At 45.1% G+C, this 26,273-nt stretch overlaps 1 protein-coding gene across 1 annotated transcript in view; it reads right to left on the reverse strand.

Moving 5' to 3' along the window:
* mgaa (MAX dimerization protein MGA a) overlaps nucleotides 1–26,273 on the reverse strand; it is a 57,074-nt gene that overhangs the window by 23,699 nt on the left and 7,102 nt on the right. The window contains exons 2-8 of the mRNA XM_035994394.1: nucleotides 20,878–22,051; nucleotides 15,225–17,070; nucleotides 11,340–11,442; nucleotides 8,568–8,678; nucleotides 7,055–7,186; nucleotides 3,822–3,974; nucleotides 1,969–2,263 (exon numbers count right to left, since the gene is read on the reverse strand). Coding sequence (XP_035850287.1) covers nucleotides 1,969–2,263; nucleotides 3,822–3,974; nucleotides 7,055–7,186; nucleotides 8,568–8,678; nucleotides 11,340–11,442; nucleotides 15,225–17,070; nucleotides 20,878–21,977 — 3,740 coding nt within the window. The 5' untranslated portion in view covers nucleotides 21,978–22,051. The remainder of the gene's footprint in view (nucleotides 1–1,968; nucleotides 2,264–3,821; nucleotides 3,975–7,054; nucleotides 7,187–8,567; nucleotides 8,679–11,339; nucleotides 11,443–15,224; nucleotides 17,071–20,877; nucleotides 22,052–26,273) is intronic.

Here is a 26,273-nt window from a genome sequence, read left to right on the forward strand (position 1 = left end):
AACCAGACACTTTTTTAACACGTGGGCCGTTATAACTGACGTTCTCAACTACAATTCAGAATCTGTTTAGAATAATACAACAAGGACGAAGCTGTAAACTGCTGTTAGTTTATTCAGAATGGAACGGATCGCAAATGATCTGAATGAAGAAACGTAAAAAATAAGAAACAATGATGAACAACATATTGTTGTCACTGCCCACGACTTGTTTAAACTGCTTCCATACCTCCGACTTTCCTCCACACTTGCTCAAAGGTAATTCTCCTTTTTTTCTTTTGTTCTTTACATCTTCAAGCTCCATGTTGCACTTAAGATACACCATACAGCATACAGCAGGCCTGGTGTGATGCTCCACCATACAGCCCAGCAGGCCTGGTGTGATGCTCCACCATACAGCATACAGCAGGCCTGGTGTGATGCTCCACCATACAGCCCAGCAGGCCTGGTGTGATGCTCCACCATACAGCATACAGCAGGCCTGGTGTGATGCTCCACCATACAGCATACAGCAGGCCTGGTGTGATGCTCCACCATACAGCCCAGCAGGCCTGGTGTGATGCTCCACCATACAGCCCAGCAGGCCTGGTGTGATGCTCCACCATACAGCATACAGCAGGCCTGGTGTGATGCTCCACCATACAGCCCAGCAGGCCTGGTGTGATGCGTGCGAGAGGAGGAGACTCCGCGCATGAAGTGCTGCATTTTGTAACTGCAGCCTAAATTTTGTACACATTTGTTACTTTTATATAGCTTATATATACATATTTATAATATTTCTGATTATGGCATAGCTTTCTCCCCACCCAATTAGGCTAAATAGATAATGGATAAAAAAAAAAAAAAAAAATGCTTGATCAAGGCCCGGCCCGGGGATGTGGCGGAAAATAACGGCCGCATCCCCGCTCGGGTCGAGAATCTAAACTCTACCGCCTAATACAATACAATAAATATAATACAATACATGAATAAAATACAAAATTTATAAAAATGTACGTTTAAAGTGCCTGTTGTGCTGTCTGATAGCCTGAGAGAGCATACCGCTTAGTTCGTGTCACAGGAGGCCTTAGCCTACCACTACGTTCCACCTTATTTAATCATTTTACATTTTTACATTTAATTCACCTTATTTAATCATTAAATGAATAGATAGTTCTGTGTCAGTGTTGTAGTTTGTAGACGGTCCCTAAACACGTCAGGTCTGACTGACTGCCGTCTCACCGCCGGCTGCTCGTAGAAACAATAACGTTATTTCTCCAGGTCGGAGGACGGCTTGTGTTGATGAAAATGAGTTTGTAGCTGGTTGTTAACCTTACTACGTTAGGAAAGATGCCTCATTTGTGATTTAATAACATTTCGCTATAGAGAATTGATCCCAGAAGTTCGAATCTGTGAATATCTTTCTAATTTTGCTTACGTTTATAAAACCGAGAGCACGGATTATGAATCTGTGTGCACGGTTTAGTTTTTTTTAATCAGCTGACCCCAGGGGGGTTCCGTACATTTCTGTCTACAAAAACTTACTTTTTCACTGAAGATATTGCCGAAGGTCCCCTGCAGGCTGTCTATTGGAGTCGGCTTTGTGAAATATTTTTCATTCATTTAATTTTAATATTCGGATGGTGAATGAATGATCAACACACAGCACAGCAACACGATCCCTACTTCTCCTTTTGAGTCTGACCATCTCAGCGCCACCTTTCCCTTTTCTTTTTTTGGCTTTCCATCATCAGACTCACACTGTCTGTTAACCGTAACTTTTGTAATTTTACATATGTTTAAAAATATCAAAATTAATATCAATATTGCAATACCACCAAAGAGACTTCAGATACAGTATTAGGGGACCACTAAGGTCTATATAAAGAGACTTCAGATACAGTATTAGGGGGCCACTAAGGTCTATATAAAAGCATCCAAAGAGCACCATGTCATGGGACCTTTAAAGATAAGGGTGGGTTGGGTGCCTACCTGGCTGCCTTCCTCTCTCTGAGGGGCAGTTTGGGTCTCTTGGAGGGGGGGATGAACCCAGAGATGAGATCTGATGTCGGCGAGCCCGTGCTCTGCTTCTTCAGGACGCTGTCCAGTGTGCGGACGTAGCTGGTGCTGTGCGTGGGCAGCTGGTACACCAGCGGCTCCACCGTAGCCTGGGAGAAGCTGGCCGCGCGCTCGTCGATCAGCTTCCCCTCGTTCTCCAGATACTCGTCCAACATGTCGCTGCAGAACGCAGACAGGTTCTTCTTCGGCACGTCGGAACTCGGACCAGCTGCAGGACACAAACATTGAAGAGCAACTTTGGTTTGTGTTTTTCATCCTGGACTCTATTTCCCCATGTTTCTGTGTCTAAGGACCCCATCTTGCACCCGGCGCAGCACAAAGCCCGACCCAAGTGTCTTTGCTAGTTTAAGCCCGACGCAGTTGTCAGTTTCCCGTTCAGCGCCCACGTAGTTTAAATAGCAAAATGCACCTGCACCCATCTGTGGCCCATGGGCGTGCTGGTCTTACAGGGAGGTGTGTTCAGGTGCATTCTGGGCGTGCTGGTCTTACAGGGAGGTGTGTTCAGGTGCATTCTGGGCGTGCTGGTCTTACAGGGAGGTGTGTTCAGGTGCATTCTGGACATATTGCTATCTTGAGGCAGCGGGAAGTGATCGCACCATTGACCAACAAAAACCTGGTCTAAAGTCAATAACGCAGCATTTCATTGTTATTTTAACAGAGCATTAGTAAAATGCTCCTAGGCTCGTGCACAGCGCACACACACTATGCTTGTTACACACACAGGGACGCACAGCAGCACACACACACACACACACACGCAGAAGATTACTAATAAAAATATTACGGTGCAAATCCTCCATCATAACAGCAATGCTCCAAGGTCCAAACGCGCCTGGCTTTTAAAGGGAATGGGAGATGATCTCTGATTGGTTGATTGCATGTTACGCCCAAACACCCCTCTGATTAATGAAGACACTAAGTACAACCCTTTAGAACCATGACCCCGGCACACGGACCCTTTTTTTCTGCCGTCAAACTAGCAAAAGTGGATTTGGACACGCCCTAAACACACCTTCACGCCGTGACCTTAGATCGTTAAAATAGGACCCTAAGTGACTGATGTGAACAACAATGTCTGAAACTGGTCCAGTATTAAACCAGAACCAAGCTGTAATGTAACCCTACAGGACTAATGTTCAGCAGCAGTTAGAGTCACTAAAAGTTCTGTTGTTGCTGCTGACAGACTCAGATTATTATTCTAAGTGTCTGACAACATTATGGGATGGATCCCTACAGAGATAGACCTTTTAGTTAAAGAGTAAGATCCTTTTAGTTTAACATCAAACAGCCCCGAAATCACCATCACCAAACTACACCAGACTCCATGTAAATAATCAGGACTTTTATCATGGTAAAACACACTTCATTCAAAGTGGACAGAAACTAAATCAAACTATCAAAAGCCGTCTTGGTTCATCTTTCCACTGTTCCAACAATCACCACTCTGGTTTGGTTGAAATAAACCCTTAATTCACCCATTTACATGTGGAAATATGCTGGCTCTATACACGCTAAAAGTACTGATTATTTACATGGAGTCTGGTGGAAATATGCTGGCTCTATACACGCTAAAAGTCCTGATTATTTACATGGAGTCTGGTGTAGTTTGGTGATGGTGATTTCGGGGCTGTTTCATTTTAAACTAAAAGGTCTATCTCTGTAGGGATCCATCCCATAATGTTGTCAGACATTTAGAATAATAATCTGAGTCTGTCAGTATTTTCCTGATAATTCCAGTAATTGTTTTTTAAAATGCTGTGAAGCACCTTCAGGTTTGGTTGGTGTTGGCGTTGGCGTTGGTGTTGGCATTGGCGTCGGAGTGGGCGGAGCCTCAGATGGAGTGAATTTCTCTCTCCAACCTTTAATCTGAGTCACATCTGTTGTTTTTCCTGTTCTGGACACAAACGCTGCAGAAACACCTGCAGACAAAACCAAACAGAGAAAATGTTAATTTGTAGAAAAGAAGAATGACATCACATGTCAGCCAGTCAGACAGACAGACAGACAGACTGACAGACAGACAGTCACCTTGCGGTATGATATGGTATGATATGTTTACCTTGCGGTATGAAATGGTGCGGTATGATATGGTTACCTTGCGGTATGATATGTTTACCTTGCGGTATGATATGGTTACCTTGCGGTATGATATGGTTACCTTGCGGTATGATATGGTGTGGTATGATAAGGTTACCTTGCGGTATGATATGGTTACCTTGCGGTATGATATGGTTACCTTGCGGTATGATATGGTTACCTTGCGGTATGATATGGTGCGGTATGATAAGGTTACCTTGCGGTATGATAAGGTTACCTTGCGGTATGATATGGTGTGGTATGATATGGTGTGGTATGATAAGGTTACCTTGCGGTATGATAAGGTTACCTTGCGGTATGATAAGGTTACCTTGCGGTATGATATGGTATGACATGGTTACCTTGCGGTATGATAAGGTTACCTTGCGGTATGATAAGGTTACCTTGCGGTATGATATGGTTACCTTGCGGTATGATAAGGTTACCTTGCGGTATGATATGGTATGACATGGTTACCTTGCGGTATGATAAGGTTACCTTGCGGTATGATAAGGTTACCTTGCGGTATGATAAGGTTACCTTGCGGTATGATATGGTGTGGTATGATATGGTGCGGTATGATAAGGTGCGGTATGATAAGGTTACCTTGCGGTATGATATGGTGTGGTATGATATGGTGTGGTATGATAAGGTTACCTTGCGGTATGATAAGGTTACCTTGCGGTATGATAAGGTTACCTTGCGGTATGATATGGTGCGGTATGATAAGGTTACCTTGCGGTATGATATGGTGCGTATGATAGGTTACCTTGCGGTATGATATGGTGCGGTATGATAGGTTACCTTGCGGTATGATAAGGTTACCTTGCGGTATGATAAGGTTACCTTGCGGTATGATATGGTATGACATGGTTACCTTGCGGTATGATATGGTTACCTTGCGGTATGATATGGTTACCTTGCGGTATGATATGGGTACCTTGCGGTATGATAAGGTTACCTTGCGGTATGATATGGTTACCTTGCGGTATGATATGGTGCGGTATGATAAGGTTACCTTGCGGTATGATATGGTGCGGTATGATAAGGTTACCTTGCGGTATGATATGGTTACCTTGCGGTATGATAAGGTTACCTTGCGGTATGATATGGTGCGGTATGATAAGGTTACCTTGCGGTATGATATGGTTACCTTGCGGTATGATATGGTGCGGTATGATAAGGTTACCTTGCGGTATGATATGGTGCGGTATGATAAGGTTACCTTGCGGTATGATATGGTTACCTTGCGGTATGATATGGTGCGGTATGATAAGGTTACCTTGCGGTATGATATGGTTACCTTGCGGTATGATATGGTGCGGTATGATAAGGTTACCTTGCGGTATGATATGGTGCGGTATGATAAGGTTACCTTGCGGTATGATATGGTTACCTTGCGGTATGATAAGGTTACCTTGCGGTATGATATGGTGCGGTATGATAAGGTTACCTTGCGGTATGATATGGTTACCTTGCGGTATGATATGGTGCGGTATGATAAGGTTACCTTGCGGTATGATATGGTTACCTTGCGGTATGATATGGTGCGGTATGATAAGGTTACCTTGCGGTATGATATGGTGCGGTATGATAGGTTACCTTGCGGTATGATATGGTTACCTTGCGGTATGATAAGGTTACCTTGCGGTATGATATGGTGCGGTATGATAAGGTTACCTTGCGGTATGATATGGTTACCTTGCGGTATGATATGGTGCGGTATGATAAGGTTACCTTGCGGTATGATATGGTGCGGTATGATAAGGTTACCTTGCGGTATGATATGGTTACCTTGCGGTATGATAAGGTTACCTTGCGGTATGATATGGTGCGGTATGATAAGGTTACCTTGCGGTATGATATGGTTACCTTGCGGTATGATATGGTGCGGTATGATAAGGTTACCTTGCGGTATGATATGGTGCGGTATGATAAGGTTACCTTGCGGTATGATATGGTTACCTTGCGGTATGATAAGGTTACCTTGCGGTATGATAAGGTTACCTTGCGGTATGATATGGTATGACATGGTTACCTTGCGGTATGATATGGTTACCTTGCGGTATGATATGGTTACCTTGCGGTATGATATGGTATGATATGGTTACCTTGCGGTATGATAAGGTTACCTTGCGGTATGATAAGGTTACCTTGCGGTATGATAAGGTTACCTTGCGGTATGATATGGTTACCTTGCGGTATGATAAGGTTACCTTGCGGTATGATATGGTATGATATGGTTACCTTGCGGTATGATAAGGTTACCTTGCGGTATGATATGGTTACCTTGCGGTATGATATGGTTACCTTGCGGTATGATATGGTATGATATGGGTACCTTGCGGTATGATAAGGTTACCTTGCGGTATGATATGGTTACCTTGCGGTATGATATGGTGCGGTATGATAAGGTTACCTTGCGGTATGATATGGTGCGGTATGATAAGGTTACCTTGCGGTATGATATGGTTACCTTGCGGTATGATAAGGTTACCTTGCGGTATGATATGGTGCGGTATGATAAGGTTACCTTGCGGTATGATATGGTGCGGTATGATAAGGTTACCTTGCGGTATGATATGGTGCGGTATGATAAGGTTACCTTGCGGTATGATATGGTGCGGTATGATAAGGTTACCTTGCGGTATGATATGGTTACCTTGCGGTATGATATGGTTACCTTGCGGTATGATAAGGTTACCTTGCGGTATGATAAGGTTACCTTGCGGTATGATATGGTATGACATGGTTACCTTGCGGTATGATAAGGTTACCTTGCGGTATGATAAGGTTACCTTGCGGTATGATAAGGTTACCTTGCGGTATGATATGGTATGATATGGTTACCTTGCGGTATGATAAGGTTACCTTGCGGTATGATATGGTTACCTTGCGGTATGATATGGTATGACATGGTTACCTTGCGGTGGCGGTGGCAGCTCCTGGGTCAGCGGCTCCAGAGGGACTCCAGGCGGCGGGATGGGCAGACGGACCCCCAGGTACTGCAGGTCGATGGCCAGAGTCGGATCCAACAGGTTCATCTTCAGACCAACTGAGTTCACACACACAACAAGTCATCAGGCTATGTCCGCGGTAGGCCTGCACGATTAATCGTTATAAAATCGCAATCTCAATTCACCCTGGTCACGATTTAATTTTGAAATAACTTCGATTTAAATTATTTATTTTTTTTTATGACTTTGATTCTCATGTAATTTTACGAGCCGACTGCATCACTAACACTACTACTGTCTTCTGTGAGTTTTAAACATAGACGGTATAAAACAGGTTTTAGAGCTCTGCAGAGCTCTCCTTCTCTTCAGTGATCCTCTGTGTTTACAGCTCCTGGTGATGATCAATGGGCTCTAGGAGCCAAAATAATCTCTGTTTGGTGCTGCTGATTAGTTTAGTTCTGTTGTGGTTCATGTGTGCAGTAAGCATTACACTTGGTGAGAAAAAAAACGTTGCAGAGAATATCATGATATCAATTCTAAGCTAAAAAATCGTGATTCATATTTTTCCCCGAATCGTGCAGGCCTAGTCTGCAGGACGTCATCCATCATTGCATCTTTTTAAGTGGGTATACGGAAATCCTGGAGCTTTCCTAGTGGTTACAAATGATGTTACAGATGTCTAACAAGGACTAGGAGATTTAGGAATAGCTTCTTTCCCAAAGCAATAACAGTCTTAAATTATGAAGCTAAACTTCTTAAACTTTTTTAATGATGCAGTTTGCAGTTATTCAGCACTTTTATCACATTAGAATATTTATTATCCACTTAGTGTGAGAGTGGGCAAGTTGTGTTCTTATGCTTTTGTGTTATGGTTAGGATGTGTTTGCATGGTTGATGGTTTGGTATGAACGATGGGTGAGATGTATTCGGTACGGCAGCACGGTGGCTCAGTGGTTAGCACTTCTGCCTCACAGCAAGAAGGTTTTGGGTTTGAATCCAGGTCGTTCTGGGCCTTTCTGTGTGGAGTTTGCATGTTCTCCCCGTGTTTGCGTGGGTTTCCTCTAGGTGCTCCGGTTTCTTCCCACCATAAAGACATGCATACTAGGACTATAGTTAAAAATTAGCCAACTGGCTAACACTGGTGCATTTACAGAAATGTTGATTAATGTGCATTGTCGTAATCAAATAAACTTACAAACGTGTGTGTGTGTGTGTGCAATGAATGTTGCAAGATGAGTTTTACATATATACTGTATGTTTTATAAAAATGCACCTTACTAGAGTGGCTCTACAATCTCATTGTACGTAAATGCAATGACAATAAAGGCATCCATTCATTCATCGTTCTACGGCGTATACCTGCGTATCACGTGGACTACACCACTGCACCTTACCAGCGTTGCAGCACTCAAGATTGGTCTTGGTCTGCACAACACATTTTTCCTCAGGAATTATTTCTCTACCTCCAGTCCGACATACCTTCTTGCAGCACAGGATGGATCACCTGTCGGTGCCTCATGAGCTTCAAGTCTCTCAGGAGAATCTTCTCAAAGGCAGCGATCTTCTCCTCCAAACCCTCGGCCGTCTCTACTGAAGATAGATGACCTCATAACATCCACTTTTCAATAAACAAATGGTCTATACTGTACATATTGGAGCCCGACCGATAAAGGATTTTTAAGGCCGATATCGATACAAATATTTGGTGATTTAAAAATCAGATATTCCGATATATCGGCCAATATTATATATATATTATATATATATATTATATATATATTATATATATATATATATATATATATTATATATATATATATATATATATATTAAATCCAGAAACGCGTAACAAAACATAAACAGATTTCCCTAACATTAGTTATTTGTAGTTATTTTTGAGTCCTCACTAAAATAATATGATAATGCAATTTAAAAATAAACTTGTTTGTAGAGGGCTGCATTGGGATTGGGTCCCGCTGGGACCCAACGCAAATCTCACGGGAGCGGGTGGTTTTAACTTTGCTGCGGGCGGGAGCGGGCGGCTAAAAAAACACTGTGGGATCGGGATGTAGCCTGGAACCCCCCCACGCCAGCAGAAACCATAGATATACATATATACTGACTGAGTATATATACATATATACTGACTGAGTATATATACATATATACTGACTGAGTATATACTGTATAGGCCATCTATGAGCAGACACCAGCGTGTCTGAGCCTCCCAGGACGGGGGAGCTCCGAGCCAAGGCTCCGTCCACCCTCATCCTCGGCTCCTTCCTCCCCCTCTCTCCCTCTCCTCTCTCCCTCATCCTCGGCTCCTTCCTCCCCCTCTCTCCCTCATCCTCGGCTCCTTCCTCCCCCTCTCTCCCTCTCCTCTCTCCCTCATCCACGGCTCCTTCCTCCCCCTCTCTCCCTCTCCTCTCCCTCATCCTCGGCTCCTTCCTCCCCCTCTCTCCCTCATCCTCGGCTCCTTCCTCCCCCTCTCTCCCTCTCCTCTCTCCCTCATCCACGGCTCCTTCCTCCCCCTCTCTCCCTCTCCTCTCTCCCTCATCCTCGGCTCCTTCCTCCCCCTCTCTCCCTCTCCTCTCTCCCTCATCCTCGGCTCCTTCCTCCCCCTCTCTCCCTCTCCTCATCCTCGGCTCCTTCCTCCCCCTCTCTCCCTCATCCTCGGCTCCTTCCTCCCCCTCTCTCCCTCATCCTCGGCTCCTTCCTCCCCCTCTCTCCCTCATCCTCGGCTCCTTCCTCCCCCTCTCTCCCTCTCCTCTCTCCCTCATCCACGGCTCCTTCCTCCCCCTCTCTCCCTCTCCTCTCTCCCTCATCCTCGGCTCCTTCCTCCCCCTCTCTCCCTCTCCTCTCTCCCTCATCCACGGCTCCTTCCTCCCCCTCTCTCCCTCTCCTCATCCTCGGCTCCTTCCTCCCCCTCTCTCCCTCATCCTCGGCTCCTTCCTCCCCCTCTCTCCCTCTCCTCTCCCTCATCCTCGGCTCCTTCCTCCCCCTCTCTCCCTCATCCTCGGCTCCTTCCTCCCCCTCTCTCCCTCATCCTCGGCTCCTTCCTCCCCCTCTCTCCCTCATCCTCGGCTCCTTCCTCCCCCTCTCTCCCTCTCCTCTCTCCCTCATCCTCGGCTCCTTCCTCCCCCTCTCTCCCTCTCCTCTCCCTCATCCTCGGCTCCTTCCTCCCCCTCTCTCCCTCATCCTCGGCTCCTTCCTCCCCCTCTCTCCCTCTCCTCTCTCCCTCATCCTCGGCTCCTTCCTCCCCCTCTCTCCCTCTCCTCTCTCCCTCATCCTCGGCTCCTTCCTCCCCCTCTCTCCCCCTCCTCTCCCTCATCCTCGGCTCCTTCCTCCCCCTCTCTCCCTCATCCTCGGCTCCTTCCTCCCCCTCTCTCCCTCATCCTCGGCTCCTTCCTCCCCCTCTCTCCCTCTCCTCTCTCCCTCTCCTTCTGCTCCTTCCTCCCTGTCTAACAGCAGCAAGCACCTGCCTTCTTTACCTTCATCTTCTCCCTATTAACCTATAAAATGACGTGTTATCTCATGCGGGACGGGAGAAGACATAACATCAATGCATCTCTATTATTGTGCAGGCATAAATTCTCTGAGTTTTGCGGGTGCGGGCAGGAGTGTAACACACACACGTTGCGGGTGCGGGCGGTAATGGTCAGAAATTCGCCGGGAGCGAGATGAAGAAAACAGTCCCGCGCAGGGCTCTAGTTGTTTGTTTAATTGTCACAAGAGAACATCAAAATATATTAAAGTTCTGAACAAAAACACATTGTCAACTTTTTCTGAGCCTTTTGAAGTTTTTTTCCAAAATTCTTTAAACTTTTGTTTTGTGTTACTTTTTTCGACATTTTTGTCACATTTTTTTGACATTTGTGTCAAAAATTTCAAAAAAAGTGACAAACGTAAAAACAAAAGCTTTAAAAATCTGAGGGGAAAAAAAACACAAAAACTCAGGAAAAAGTTGACAAACGTTGAAAAATGTAACAAAAAATGTCAAAAAAGTCACTTTTGATCAAAGTTCTTTTATCAGTTATATTTTCTTCAAACGCTATAAAATTGACTAAAACACCCAAATCCAATGAAAGAATTTTTTTTTGGGGAAACCCAAATTTCTCATACAGAAACTTTTTGAAAATGGGTCAAATTTGACCCGAGGACAACAGGAGAGTTAACAACACTGATTTTGAGCCCATAAATACAGTCATACACAGCAGGACTGTGATAGCATTATCATTTCTGTGTCGTTACCGTTTTCAGGTGCGGCGGCTGTTTGGTGCAGGTGACTTTCAGGTGTCGTCTCGGGCTGCTGGGTGACATCAGAAGAGTCTACGATGTGAAGTTTGAGGGCCTCCTGAAATATGTTTGGCTTTTAATTTTCTGCATGTAAGTTAGTTTGAGTTAGACACAAATATCAACATGACTACTAGTCTTAAAGGTCCCATAACATGCTGCTCTTTGGATGCTTTTATATAGACCTTAGTGGTCCTCTAATACTGTATCTGAAGTCTCTTTATATAGACCTTAGTGGTCCCCTAATACTGTATCTGAAGTCTCTTTATATAGACCTTAGTGGTCCCCTAATACTGTATCTGAAGTCTCTTTATATAGACCTTAGTGGTCCCCTAATACTGTATCTGAAGTCTCTTTATATAGACCTTAGTGGTCCCCTAATACTGTATCTGAAGTCTCTTTATATAGACCTTAGTGGTCCTCTAATACTGTATCTGAAGTCTCTTTATATAGACCTTAGTGGTCCTCTAATACTGTATCTGAAGTCTCTTTATATAGACCTTAGTGGTCCCCTAACCAACCAACCAACCAAATGCCACTTTGCTCGTTTGAAAGCCATGATGTCTCTCTCTCTCTCATGGGTGGTCCAAATTCTCTGGGCGGGCAAAGCAGAGAAAGGGGAGGTAACCTTTCCCCTTATGACGTCATAAAGGGAAGATTCCTGATTGGTCCATCTGAGCTTTCATTTTCTCAAAGGCAGAGCAGGATACCCAGGGCTCAGTTTACACCTATCACCATTTCTAGCCACTGGGGGACCATAGGCAGGCTGGGGGAACTCATATTAATGTTAAAAAAAACTCAAAGTGAAAATTCCATGCCATGGGACCTTTACGCTTTGCTAGTGTTGTGCTCGCATTGTTATTTTATAACAGCAAACATTTGACCAACATCATAGCAGGAAAATCACATTAAAGGACAATTCCGGCGCAAAACGGACCTAGGGGTTAATAACCTATGTGTACCGAGTCGGCCGTTCTCTGGGACATGTTTTCATGCTAATCTAATGTGTCTCTAGCTTCAAACAAGCTACTGCAAACTGGTTATTAGCTTATAGGGTCCCTACAGACAGTTTATTACAAAGATAGTTTATAAAGACAGTAGCATTCACGTATACAGGCAATTGCGATCTTGAGAAAACAGTCCTCCTTAAACCCTCATTATGCTACCGTGGAAGTGTGGTACTATTTTGAGCCTTGTTAGTGGTGTAGTAACAGAGATTTATCCGTGACCCCGAAAGCTAGCGTTAGCAGCTAATCAGCGGTTTGCAGTAGCTTGTTTCAAGCTAGAGACACATTAGATTAGCATGAAAACATGTCCCAGAGAACTGTCGACTCGGTACAGCGTTTCCTCTATGTTGATTTGACCGTGGCCGCCCCCCCCCACCCCGGCAACATTTCTGCCCCCCACGGTATCAGAAATAGGGCTGCATTGTTAGCGTGCATGTCGGAGAATAGCGCGGACACACGAGGATAACTAGCCAGTTGAGATGGTGTGTGTACGTCCTTGAGAACTGTAAGTGGTATAACTGATGTCAGTTCATTTAAGTCTGGTCCTGTATCAGTCTATAGGTCCTGTATCAGTCTATAGGTCCTGTATCAGTCTATAGGTCCTGTATCAGTCTATAGGTCCTGTATTAGTCCATAGGTCCAGTATCAGTCTATAGGTCCTGTATCAGTCTATAGGTCCTGTATCAGTCCATAGGTCCAGTATCAGTCTATAGGTCCTGTATCAGTCTATAGGTCCTGTATTAGTCCATAGGTCCAGTATCAGTCTATAGGTCCTGTATCAGTCTATAGGTCCTGTATCAGTCCATAGGTCCAGTATCAGTCTATAGGTCCTTTATCAGTCTATAGGTCCTGTATCAGTCTATAGGTCCTGTATCAGTCTAGAGGTCCTGTATCAGTCTAGAGGTCCTGTATCAGTCCATAGGTCCAGTATCAGTCTATAGGTCCTGTATCAGTCTAGAGGTCCTTTATCAGTCTATAGGTCCTGTATCAGTCTATAGGTCCAGTATCAGTCTATAGGTCCTGTACCAGTCTATAGGTCCTGTATAGGTCCTGTATCAGTCTATAGGTCCTGTATCAGTCTATAGGTCCTGTATCAGTCTATAGGTCCAGTATCAGTCTATAGGTCCTGTATCAGTCTATAGGTCCTGTATCAGTCTATAGGTCCTGTATCAGTCTATAGGTCCTGTATCAGTCTATAGGTCTTGCTAATTTAAATGAAGTTAACTGGTGATTTTCCTTGTTTGTGTTCTTCACCTGCGGTCCAAATTGCACGTGGTTGTTGATTCGATATAATAGCGATTGCTGAACGCCCACGTTTGTATTTTAGGTGCATTATTTACATGCTGAGTAGTTCCACTGCACTAAGATCATATAATTAATACTGGGTTTACTGTGATTTGCTGCAGAATGTTTAGCCTGTATGTCAAGATCAAAGTTGGCCTATATAGTAACTCAAAAAATACAGTTCAATCACAGCAGAAAATATGCCTCATTGTGTGTGAATAGAGGTGAATACATATATTAATCTGTGTTGCAGTGAAGTGTCAGGTCTGTTTCATGGGACCTGCCCCCCCCTGCTAAAAGAAATCCTCAAGGAAACACTGCGGTACATGTTATTAACCCCTAGGTTCATTTTGCGCCAGAATTGTCCTTTAAGAGATTATATATTAAGAGATTAGAGTTTCTAGAGCATGTTTACAGGCTTTAATGTCCCACAGCAGGACTTTATACTGTGAAAAATCACCAATTAAGGTTTGTAAACCAATAACTACACAATCAGAAATGTTCCAGAAGGAATGTGACCCGAAATTGGAGGGAAAATTAACATCTGCCGCCAAGATTACAGCTTTCCTGGCGTTAGCATGTAGCTACATGTGGCAGGGTATGTAACGTAAACACTGCAGCAGTGCGCCCTCATTTTGCAGATGACCATTATATGGAAAACTGGATTGGTATGACGTGATACAGAGCCGAGAGTCAGGGGTATCGGACTGGGAGGGGAATGGGACTACCCAGGGCCCTCATGTGAGGAGGGTCCAAAAAGATGCTAGAATGAATAGCTGTAGATGCGGGGAGGGGCCCAGAGGGGATGGCTTTCACGGGGCCCAGAATGTAGCGCTAGAAAGAATTGTTGAAACTGGAGCGTTCAGAACGGTGGGAAATCTGAGGTTTTGGCTCACAGAGATTTCTTTTAAACATGTTTACCTCATTATATGAAACCAGGGATGCACCAAATTCAGGATTTTTTCCCAGCGAACCGAACCCTACGCTTGCACTACGCACGCTACGCTGGTCCGTTGATTACGGGAAGGTGTTTACGTAGGTGGAGCGTTCAATGCAGTAGGCTGTGAGAAAGTGAAAATGGAACTGGTGAGCAGAAAAAGTGTAGTTTGGCAGTACTTTCAGTCAAAAGAAGACCATTCAAGTCCAGCTACATGTTCAATTTACAATGCTGATTAGTCTGGTGGTGGCGAGGACCCTAAACTATACACAACATCACCACTGTTACAACATCTGGTATCAAACATCTGGAAGAATACGAGTTGTGATGAAGGAATCTACAGACAGCAGCCAGAATGCAGCAACTTCAGGTACAGCAAAGGAAGGACAGTCACTGTTTACTTCATTAATGAGTTTACTGAGTTCATGGACTGAGGATGGGACGAGGATTCAGCAGAATCTCAACCAGGGGATTCAGGATTCAGGAGAACACCAAAAATCTGGATTCAGTGCATCCCTAGTTGAAACTTTGGCAAAGTTTAACATTATATCTAACATTGTAAGTGGGGCCTTTGGTGATACCCACCCCTAAAAACCAGATTTTATTTAGTTTTACCTTCGATGTGAATGAGACAAATAACTGCTCCTCCACTTCCTCCAGGTTAGGCTGCATTTTAGTGTAGAGGGAGGCATCCATCTCTGGATTAATATCCATTTTAGCAAGCTTTCGCTGCCGGGACTTCTTCTTGCGTTTGCAGGGTTTGTTGGCTGGGATTGGTTGCACCTGCTGAGAAGGCTCATGAGCATTTGTTTCTACTGTAGTCGGAGGCTGGAAGGGAACAGGCAATGGCTCTGCGCTTGCAAACTCCACCTCCATCCCAAGGTTGTCATCGATGGAGAAAAACTGCACGAGGTCGGCGAGTGAAGGCGTAGGTGACAATCCGTCTCCGCCTAATGACGAAAAGGTTGGAGACAGCGGCAACTGAAGCGCGAGGGGGGACAGTTCTGCAGGGAAGGGCAGCGACTGTTCGTTTTCTTGAAATGATGGAGCAGGATCAGAAGGAGGAATGGGTGTGGAGGTGTCAAGACTCTGTGGTTCAGGATGGGAGGGAGTCTGGGAAGGCAACAAAGGTGACGTAACAGACGGTAAAGGAAGAGTCTGTGGCGTGGACTGAAATGTTGTGAACGAAGTGTCTATGTACGGCTCAGGTGGAGGTAACACTGTATGCCATTTGAACACCGATGCAGAAGAGTCTTCACTGTGCTGTAACTCTTCGGGACATACTGCTTTTGGAGTGGTTTCAGAAGTATTGGCGTCAAGTTCGAAAGCCAACGAGATGGGCAGGGAAGGTAACGGTTCTGGAGAGCTCGCAGGTGACAAAGGCTCAAAGCCAAACGAAGAACACTCAGGGTCAGGTAGCGAAGAATCAGACTTCATTGTTGACGAGTCTGAAGGTAGTGTGGATGACTCGGTGATGGTTGGCGTTTGTGGCGAGTTTGGGGCAAGTAACACTGTGTCGAGTGGCGGTGACAATGTGGGAGATACAGAAGAGGTAGCAAGAGTTGAGGAAATGTTGGATATGCATGTACTTTGTGTACAAAACGGCGGATCTGACTTGGGTAACACTTGTGTATCACGTGGTACAGCTGCCTCTGGGCCTGTGTTTTCAGAAACAGAAGCCACGAAATCTTCAGATCTTAGTGTCTTTGGGTCTGTAGAGACAACAGCATCTGGACATGAAGGACTAGAAGGCTTATGGGCAGTTACAACCGCGTGTCCAGTAACATTCAAAACGGTTTTATCTGGATGAAGAGGTGCATCAGTACGTCCGGAGGCCTGGTTTGGGAGGTCTTCAGTGAGGTCCTTTGAGGAAGTAGTTGCTTTGCTGGTGGGATCAGAAGGTGGACACGGATCAGAAGGTGGACAAGCAGCAGCTTTGGGGGGAGGAGAGTCCTGCTTGCTCTTGGCCATTTTAGATTTCGTCGAATGCTGCTTCAAGAAAAGAGCCAGGGCTGGCAGAGGCAGAGGCGCCAGCCGTTTACGCTGCTTTACTTTCACCTCTGATGGAGCTTCGGGGTTACTTTTGTGGTCTGAGTCCACAGAGGAGTTCTGGGCCACAGCTGGAGCAGCAACAACATTACTGACCTCAGAACAATCTGTCCTAACATTGTCTTTGCAGTTCAATGAATTGGAAAGGTCCTTGTCCTTCTTAACTGTCCTCTTTGTTACAACAGTGTCCGCTTTCTTTGCAGATGATGTTTCGCTTTGTGTTTTGCCAGATATGCTGTCCCTTTTGGGAACATCTTTGCTTTTCAAAGCTGTGGTTTTAGTGTTGGTCCGCTCAGTTCTGTGAGAGGTGTTGCTATTGATGCCCAACTGCTCCAGGTTGCACCTATGCAGTGAAACGTGAGCCTCCCGAATCAGTTCAGAAAATAACTTCTGAGCTGGACGTGGATTGCTGCTGAAGGAAATCAAACGATAAAAACATCACATTAGTGTCATTGGTATTACTGAGCGTCATTTATGTCATGATATACTGTAGAACTATAACATGCTTTCTGGTAAACTCACAGGGAACGCCACAATTACAGCAAAGCTTTATGCATCTGTTTGGTGTCACAACTTAGCTCCTACCCCCGTTCACACATAAGGACATTAAAGGACAATTCTGGTGCAAAAAGGACCATATGTTAATAACATGTGTACTGAGTCGACTGTTCTCTGGGACATGTTTATATGCTAATCTAATGTGTCTCAACAAGCTACCGCAAACCGGTGGTTAGCTGCTAACACTAGTCGTCTGGGCAGATGGTAAATCGCTATTTCTACACCACTAACAAGGCTCCAAATATCACCACACTTCCACGGAAGCATAATGAGGGTCCCTAAATGTTAACCAAAGCATTGAGAACTTTGTAAGTGTAACGCTACTGTCTTTATAATCTATCTTTTTAAAGTCTGTACACTTACAAAGTTCTCAATGCTTCGGTTTACATGTAGGGACCCTCATTATGCTACCGTTTAGTGTGATGATATTATGAGCCTTGTTAGTTGTGTAATAGAGATTCACCATCTGCCCCGAAGGCTAGCGTTAACAGCTAATCAGCGGTTAGCGTTAGCTTTTTTTAAAGCTAGAGACACATTAGATTAGTATATAAACATGTCCCAGAGAACAGTCGCCTCGGTAAACATATGTTATTAACCCCTCGGTTCATTTTGCGCCAAATGCAAATGTCCTGAGACATCCATTACGGTTGTTTGTAATGCCTTGGGAAACAGAAAATCAGTGTTAGCAGCTGAGTTGTAACTCAACTATCACTTTCCCCATTCATTATGATAAAACTTCCAACCTACCGGGACTTGAAAACGACGTGAAAAAAGGGCACTGTCTGGGAAATTAACTACTTTCTTGTGCTCCAGTATGGTGGCAACTTTAATCAGAGTTGGGTATGTAAATAGCATACTCAACACTAAACACTCCTACAAGCTGCAGGCTGTACGTGTGAACAGGATGTCCCGCAGTACGGGAGTCAATCTCACTGTTGGTAACGTGATAGGGACGGTATAGAGCATAGAAATCAACGGGAGCGGGACGGAGCCGGAGATTAAATTATAAAATGACGCTGCAATGCGGTGAGTGCGCCCAAAGATTGCGAGGCATTCCTAGGCTACTTAGTATGCAGAAGGCAGTGATTCTTCTAACCTACCCTAAATCTATAAATGTGTGTGTTGAGTGTGGGAAGATCTCCGTTAGGAGTTACGTAATGAAATGGCCTAGGCCTACAGGTGATGCATGTTACCTAGGCCTACAGGTAATGTATGTTACCTAGACCTGCAGGTAATGCATGTTACCTAGACCTGTAGGTAATACATGTTACCTAGACCTGTAGGTAATGCATGTTACCTAGGCCTGCAGGTAATACATGTTACCTAGACCTGTAAGTAATACATGTTACCTAGACCTGTAGGTAATGCATGTTACCTAGACCTGTAAGTAATACATGTTACCTAGACCTGTAGGTAATGCATGTTACCTAGACCTGTAGGTAATGCATGTTACCTAGACCTGTAGGTAATGTATGTTACCTAGACCTGCAGGTAATGCATGTTACCTAGACCTGCAGGTAATGCATGTTACCTAGACCTGTAGGTAATGTATGTTACCTAGACCTGCAGGTAATGCATGTTACCTAGACCTGTAGGTAATACATGTTACCTAGACCTGTAGGTAATGCATGTTACCTAGGCCTGCAGGTAATGCATGTTACCTAGACCTGCAGGTAATGCATGTTACCTAGACCTGCAGGTAATACATGTTACCTAGACCTGTAGGTAATGCATGTTACCTAGACCTGTAGGTAATACATGTTACCTAGACCTGCAGGTAATGCATGTTACCTAGACATGCAGGTAATGCATGTTACCTAGACCTGTAGGTAATACATGTTACCTAGACCTGTAGGTAATACATGTTACCTAGACCTGTAGGTAATGCATGTTACCTAGACCTGCAGGTAATGCATGTTACCTAGACCTGTAGGTAATACATGTTACCTAGACCTGTAGGTAATGCATGTTACCTAGACCTGCAGGTAATGCATGTTACCTAGACCTGCAGGTAATGCATGTTACCTAGACCTGTAGGTAATACATGTTACCTAGACCTGCAGGTAATGCATGTTACCTAGACCTGTAGGTAATGTATGTTACCTAGACCTGTAGGTAATGTATGTTACCTAGACCTGTAGGTAATGCATGTTACCTAGACCTGTAGGTAATGCATGTTACCTAGACCTGCAGGTAATGCATGTTACCTAGACCTGTAGGTAATGCATGTTACCTAGACCTGTAGGTAATGCATGTTACCTAGACCTGTAGGTAATACATGTTACCTAGACCTGTAGGTAATGCATGTTACCTAGACCTGTAGGCAATACATGTTACCTAGACCTGTAGGCAATACATGTTACCTAGACCTGCAGGTAATGCATGTTACCTAGACCTGCAGGTAATGCATGTTACCTAGACCTGTAGGCAATACATGTTACCTAGACCTGTAGGTAATGTATGTTACCTAGACCTGCAGGTAATGTATGTTACCTAGGCCTGCAGGTAATGTATGTTACCTAGACCTGTAGGTAATGCATGTTACCTAGACCTGTAGGTAATGCATGTTACCTAGACCTGTAGGCAATACATGTTACCTAGACCTGTAGGTAATGTATGTATAGTGTAACCTAAATTTCCGAGGCAACCTCACTGATTTGACCGCGATTGATCAAACATGCTACAGGGGGCAACAGAGTCTGAAAACTTTAGACAACATAGGGAACCAAACGGGAGCGGGACGGGTTTCGGGAGTCTTTCTCTCGGGATTTAGCAGGACAGGATTTTTTTTTTCTTCAATTGATTCCCGTGTCACCCTCTAGAAAGGATATACAAAGAAAACCATGGGACACTAATACAGCCCTATGTGACAGCAAAGAATCTGGGCGTTGCCTGAGTAAAAAAGGTCTAAGATATACAGTATGTAGCCACATTTGGTGCAGAGTAAAGCAAGCACTAGAGATGTGGTGGGGTAGCTAACAAAATATCATTAGGTTAAAAGGTGCATAGCCATGAAACAATACTTGAATGGATTCCCAAATGTGGCCAATGACATTTAAAAGTAGGGTTGTAATATTATAAAATATATAAATAAAGAGAACAGGACACAACTTTTCTTTCGCTTCTCTGATTCGTTCCGTTTTGTTGTCTCTATTTCTTCACTCACACACGTGGTACGCTCCATAGGGTTAGTCACGTGGTACGTTCCATAGGGTTGTCACGTGGTACGCTCCATAGGGTTTGTCACGTAGTGGCCCCGTGCGCTGACGTGCACTAACGAGTGTACGTGGCACAGTAACTGACCAATGAAACATGACCATTACAGCGTTTCAAGCTCTAAATCAAAACACAACTAAAGGCCATTTTATAGTCGTGCGTAAAATCAACGGCGCAGACCCCCACAGACCCCTCTGCGTCTACGCCGGACACTACACCGTAGCCTGACGCGCACCTCTCGAAAATGTTACTACATGTTGCAGCGACGCACGTCTCTCGGCCGCAGCTTGGTAGCGTTGCATCCCGCGATAACGATATTGAGTCAATATATTATGCACCCCTATTTAAAAGCTGGTCTTCATTCTTATACTCTCTTGCAAATTTAACATTTGGTACAAAGAATTTGAAGAGCATGCCATCTTCACTGTCAAAGTGGAACCCTTACCGCGAACTTTCCCCAGTGACACTGGCAGCTGACTGATCTTCTTTGGCAGTGGGTTTTTTCTGGAGGTCACCTGACCCCGAAGGCTTTGCATCCACTGGTTTTGAGCTTTTAGGTTTATGGTTGGCGAGTAAAGACTTCAAGCTCTTTTTCACGGGATGTTGCTCGTTGCTTGTTGTGCCTCCGTCTTTGTGTGAGTCTTTGCCAGAGTTCAATTTCAGCTTTAGAAGGCCCAACGAACTGGCGCCCTCCTCCTTCAGTCCTTTCGCAAACGGGTTGTAGTCGACTTTAAGCTGAGAAAACCGTGAGTTCTGGTAAGCAGTTACTGCCATAAACTCAGTCTGAGGGAAAGTGAATGTGACAACGCTAGGACCATTTAGCTTTATGTCTTTAGCAGCTTTGTCAGTTTGGACCACGTGCAGTCGCGGCAAGTAGCGGTGCATCGGCTGCAGGATGGTGTTCCCCTCTTGATCTGAAATGTTGTTTGTGAGCTTCAGTTTGTAAAAGGACACTGGATTCTGCATCCAGTGTTGACCCACTGATGGGGAATCTGGATGAGCGAACGGTTGACTCTTAACATGACACTCTGCCTTTCCAGCAACTTGCCAGTTCTTGCCGGTCCACTTGTAACGACTGCTGTCCAACGGCTGAACGTCTATGATCAAAGAGTACTTCCTCGATGGCTGCAAGCCAGAGATTCGAAAGCGGCAGGAGGGGAACATCCTGCTGCCTTGTTGAGTCATAATCATCTCCGTTTTGCATCGGAAGAACTCGTTCCACATGCTGTTGTTGTCCAGAGTCACTTTGATGCCATTGCGGATGCTATCAGGCGACAGATTGTCCGACTGATGGTCTTTCACTGTAGGAAGACCGTCAGAAGTCCTGATGGGTTCTTTTGATGGGTACATTTTGGGTGTACCAATCATATCTGCCTCTTTATTGGTTATGCGGGTGCTTTGCTCCATCCCGCCTTCGCTTGCCTTCCCCGGTTTGGGAACAGCGAAGCGTGCAGGTGGATGGTCGGCGGCTGGGGCCACTGCCGGGCTGGCTGCCCCTTCCTGATGGAAAACCATTCCTTTCTGCTTCTTCTTCTTAGAGGCCATGAACGGGTCCCAGACATCTAAAGAGCAGGAGGAACCCGCTTTTTATACATCTGTAGATGGTTCAAGAAGGCATCCTGAAAAACAGAAATGATAAACTTCATTAATTTGACATTGTTGCACACAATTTGTATCTGATCTTTTTCTGATTAAGATAGCCTTTAGGCCGGTTACACACTGGATGCGTCGCGTGAGCGTGGCGTTTCTGTTGCGTCTCAGAAGCGTGGCGGCTGCGTGGATTTTTCTGTGTCCTACACACCAGAAGCGTGTCTGACGCGGCGCTGCTGCTGCTAGGTACAGGGAGGGCTGATCTCGGGACGTAGCGCCGACACATTCAAACTCTGACAAATGGGTAAGTGGTCTGTCTGTTTATAACAACTCTAGCTGTAAAGAGCCTATAGAGCCTCTCTGATGTTGGACCGTCACTCAGAACACACACTACGTTGTTATTGTAGCCTATCCTTCCCTTTATATATCAGCGTGTTCCACGTATGGAGAGAGAGTTGTTAAACATAAATATATAGCTACTGATCTGATTAAAGTAAGACAACGTCGGCAGTACTGACTGCAAAATATGTTACAGAATATTTCGTTCTGTATGACAGGTACAATATTAGAAAATCTTTTCTCTGAATTTTTTTATTACATTTATATCTACATTGATGTCAAAACCTCGAGACTTTCAAACATCAAGATGTCATTTATTAATATGCATTCGTGTCTAAATGATATATAAACATATTTTCCTATTCTATGTTGCCTGGAAACGCTTCCAACACGCTCGCGTCTCGCGTGAAAAATAGGCGTCGGTTCTATTTCTATCAGACACGCGTCTCAGGCGCGGCTCACGCAGGCAGTGTGTAACCTCTGACCTGTTACCATGGGAGCCGAAATAAAAACGGACACGCCACGCGGCTGACACGCGACGCATCCAGTGTGTAACCGGTTTTATATTTCTCCAACAGAGAGCTACAGGAGGTCATAGCCATGTTCAGACTGATCTCATGAAATGTTTGACACGCCAATTCGTATGCCATTTTTGGCGTGTTATCAAGACGCATACTCGCTTTTTTTAGCGTGTTTATCAACGCCGTTGCAACATCTTGTGTTCAGGTGTTACAGATGATTGTATATATTTTTTCAAATTAGTTGAGCTGCTCTGCAATCTTTCTACGTACCCCCTGGGGTACCTCTGGTTGGGAACCATCGGCAACAAACACTGTCGGTGTATATTTATGTTTTTTGTAACGCTCCCATGTCGAAGTCTTACTAACAAGTACAGCCACACTGAACTAATCAATATAGGACTACGATACAACACTAGGGCTGGGGCGGTATGTCATTTTTTCTACCCCGGTTGAAAAGCAAGAGAGAGTGAGCGGTAACGGAAAAGAGAGAGGAAAAAGATAGTAAAGATGTGGTAAAGAGAGTTAAAAGTAGGGCTGGGCGATATGGAGAAAATCAGATATAATGATATTCTTGTCCTAATACCTCGATGTCGATAATGTGCCGATATTATAGGGTTGACAATTGGTGCTTCAACAATGAGATTTAAGATAAATAATCTTCAGTAATGTAGATATAATGACTAAGTGGATAAAGGTAAATATAATAGAAGAGATACAACAGTCTGGTAAGTTCAGAAAATGACATCACTCTACTGTAATGCAGCCTTTAAAACCAGGAAAACACACTTATGCCATATTATGATATTAAGATTTCCAAAATCTAAGACGATATCTAGTCTCATATCACGATATCAATATAATATCCATATATTGCCCAGCTCTAGTTAAAAGTGAACAAGAAAACAACAAATTAGAGCTTCTCAAGACATGGTGGCTTTATCTGTTGTCAATACCGCCGGTAAAGTGAATGGAGTTACCCCCGAAAAAACATGGGCTTAACCCTTACAACATGTTGCAGGCCGTCTAGCAGCTGACAGAGAGCTGAGAGGCCGACTCGGTCACTCGGCAGTCTGCTAACTTGTTGCTCTCTCTACCGGTATAAGCCGCTCTGTTTTAGGCTACCAAACGTGCATGAAGGCTGAAATTCAACGTGCCGTTTTATCAGGATCAAGCTATAAACAGAAGGAAACTCTGCTGCTGCACGCCAATGGGGTTTTTTGCGGTGATGACGATGACAACAACATACAACACAGCCGTTACGAGAGCCTTCCAGGCAGCTCATTACATCCCACAGGACAGAGCCAGACCACCGGGCGCTCCGTGGATTGTTGTTGTTGAGAGAAAGCAGAAGCGAGGATGCCGGTCAGGCCTGCTAGCCCGGCTAAGGACGTTACATCACAGACCTCCACTGCCGAGCCTCCTACTCACCATCGCCACATCCATCGCACACAAAATGGATGAGCTGGACCTCAGTATAGTAACGAACAACTACACACGGAACTGCTGCGTGATGATTATCACCGAAACCTGGCTGAACCCCCTCATCCCAACGTCGCCTTCCAGGCAGCTAACCTTAACCCTAAACATAACCATCAGATCACATCCAACTAGTCCTGATCCCAGCATACAGCCGGTCAAAAGGACTATCAAAAAACGCGAAACGTGGGCGCCCAGATAGCTCAGTTGGTATAGCAGGCGCCCATATATAGAGGTTTACTCCTCGACGCAGCGGCCATGGGTTTGACTCCAACCTGCGGCCCTTTGCTGCATGTCATTCCCCCTCTTTCCCCCTCTCTAGTCTTCATCTGTCCTGTCAAAAATAAAGGCCGAAAATGGCCAAAAAAATTCTTTATAAAAAAAAAAAAAAAACGCAAAACGTAATACGTCTCCATAGCAGCAGGCGGCGCTGCTCTGTATTGTTTCCATTAACAGTCTGATTATTTACCAGAAAATGAAACCCGGCAGCTGATTGGACGAACGTGTCACGTGGGTCTGGTTTCTCCAGAAATTCACAGCCAGACTGTCATGGCGTCTCGTTCAGAATACGATCTCATATTGGACTAAAATAGTTCACCGAAACGTGTTTCTGAAAACATTTGAAGAGAGAAATAGGCCGTGCAGCTGCTGAATCTGTCTTCATTTCAGATCAACAAAGGTCATCTCTGACTGTCCTGTCTCTGACTGTCCTGTCCCCGACTGTCATATCCCCGACTGTCCTGTCTCCGACTGCCCTGTCTCCGACTGTCCTGTCTCCGACTGTCCTGTCTCTGACTGTCCTGTCCCCGACTGTCCTGTCTCTGACTGTCCTGTCTCTGACTGAACATGTCAGGTCGGCCAAAATGAAGGCCGACGGCTCCTCCAACGGACGACGGCACGAACACACCGACCAGACTCGAGTCACCGACCTCGCCAGACGGTCAGACGGATGATTATCGGCTGGTGTGTCAGCTCTCTAATGTGCGGCGGTGCGCGCACTATCAGCACCGGCCGCCGCACATTGCGCTCTTTTTTTTTTTTTTAAACGTTATTTAAAACACGTTCTTCTGCATTTCCTTTAACTGTTCTTCTCTGTCTGTCTCTGTCACTTCTGTCTCTCTCACACACACACACACACACACACACACACACAGCTACTCCCACTGTGCGGTGTTTGGTGTTTTTACCGGCAATTTCCACTGGATGCATAACGTCTCCGGAACGTCTCCGGAGTCATTAGGTTTCCATTAAAGTCAGTGTGTGTATTTCCACTGACTGCAGAACGTCTGCGTCCCGACTCCGTCCCAGCTCCGGCGGTCCCAGCCCTCCGGAGCAGATACCAGAGCTTCTATTGTTGCCGGACGCCGGAGAGCTCCGCAGCAACTCAGCACACGGCAGATAGTGGGGACAGGAAGTCCAGCACAGAAACAAAATAAAAATCCGGTTACCTTTCAAAATAAAATCCAGCGTGCTCACGGCGGATCATATCTCCCTGCACTACACCTTGAAAACACAGCTCAGAGTAGTTTAACCCTCTACTCCTCTGGATGAAACTAACTGCTGGTGGTTTTGTGGTTCTGTTTATAGAAACTACATCCTGTTATATCGCGAGAACATACATGAATTCGCGAGATCTCGTGGTCGGCTGGCCGCAGCTGTGCCACAACAAATCCAGACCTGGTGGGTATTGACGGACGGTGGAGCACGCAGCCGTTCTGCAGCGGAGCCGGTCCGCAGACGTTCTGCATCCTGTGGAAATCCACGGTTAGCCCCCAACGTCGCCTTTCAGGTAGCGCAGCAATGGTTATGTCAAAGAAGTTATGTTAGTGTTAAGGTGAGGGTTAGCTGCCTGTAAGGCGACGTTGGAGGCTTAAAACACCATCGAGCCCACAGCGTCTGTCTCCATAAAAGAGAG

The sequence above is a fragment of the Sander lucioperca genome, chromosome 18 (genome assembly GCF_008315115.2).
Source record: "Sander lucioperca isolate FBNREF2018 chromosome 18, SLUC_FBN_1.2, whole genome shotgun sequence".
NCBI lineage: Eukaryota > Metazoa > Chordata > Actinopteri > Perciformes > Percidae > Sander > Sander lucioperca.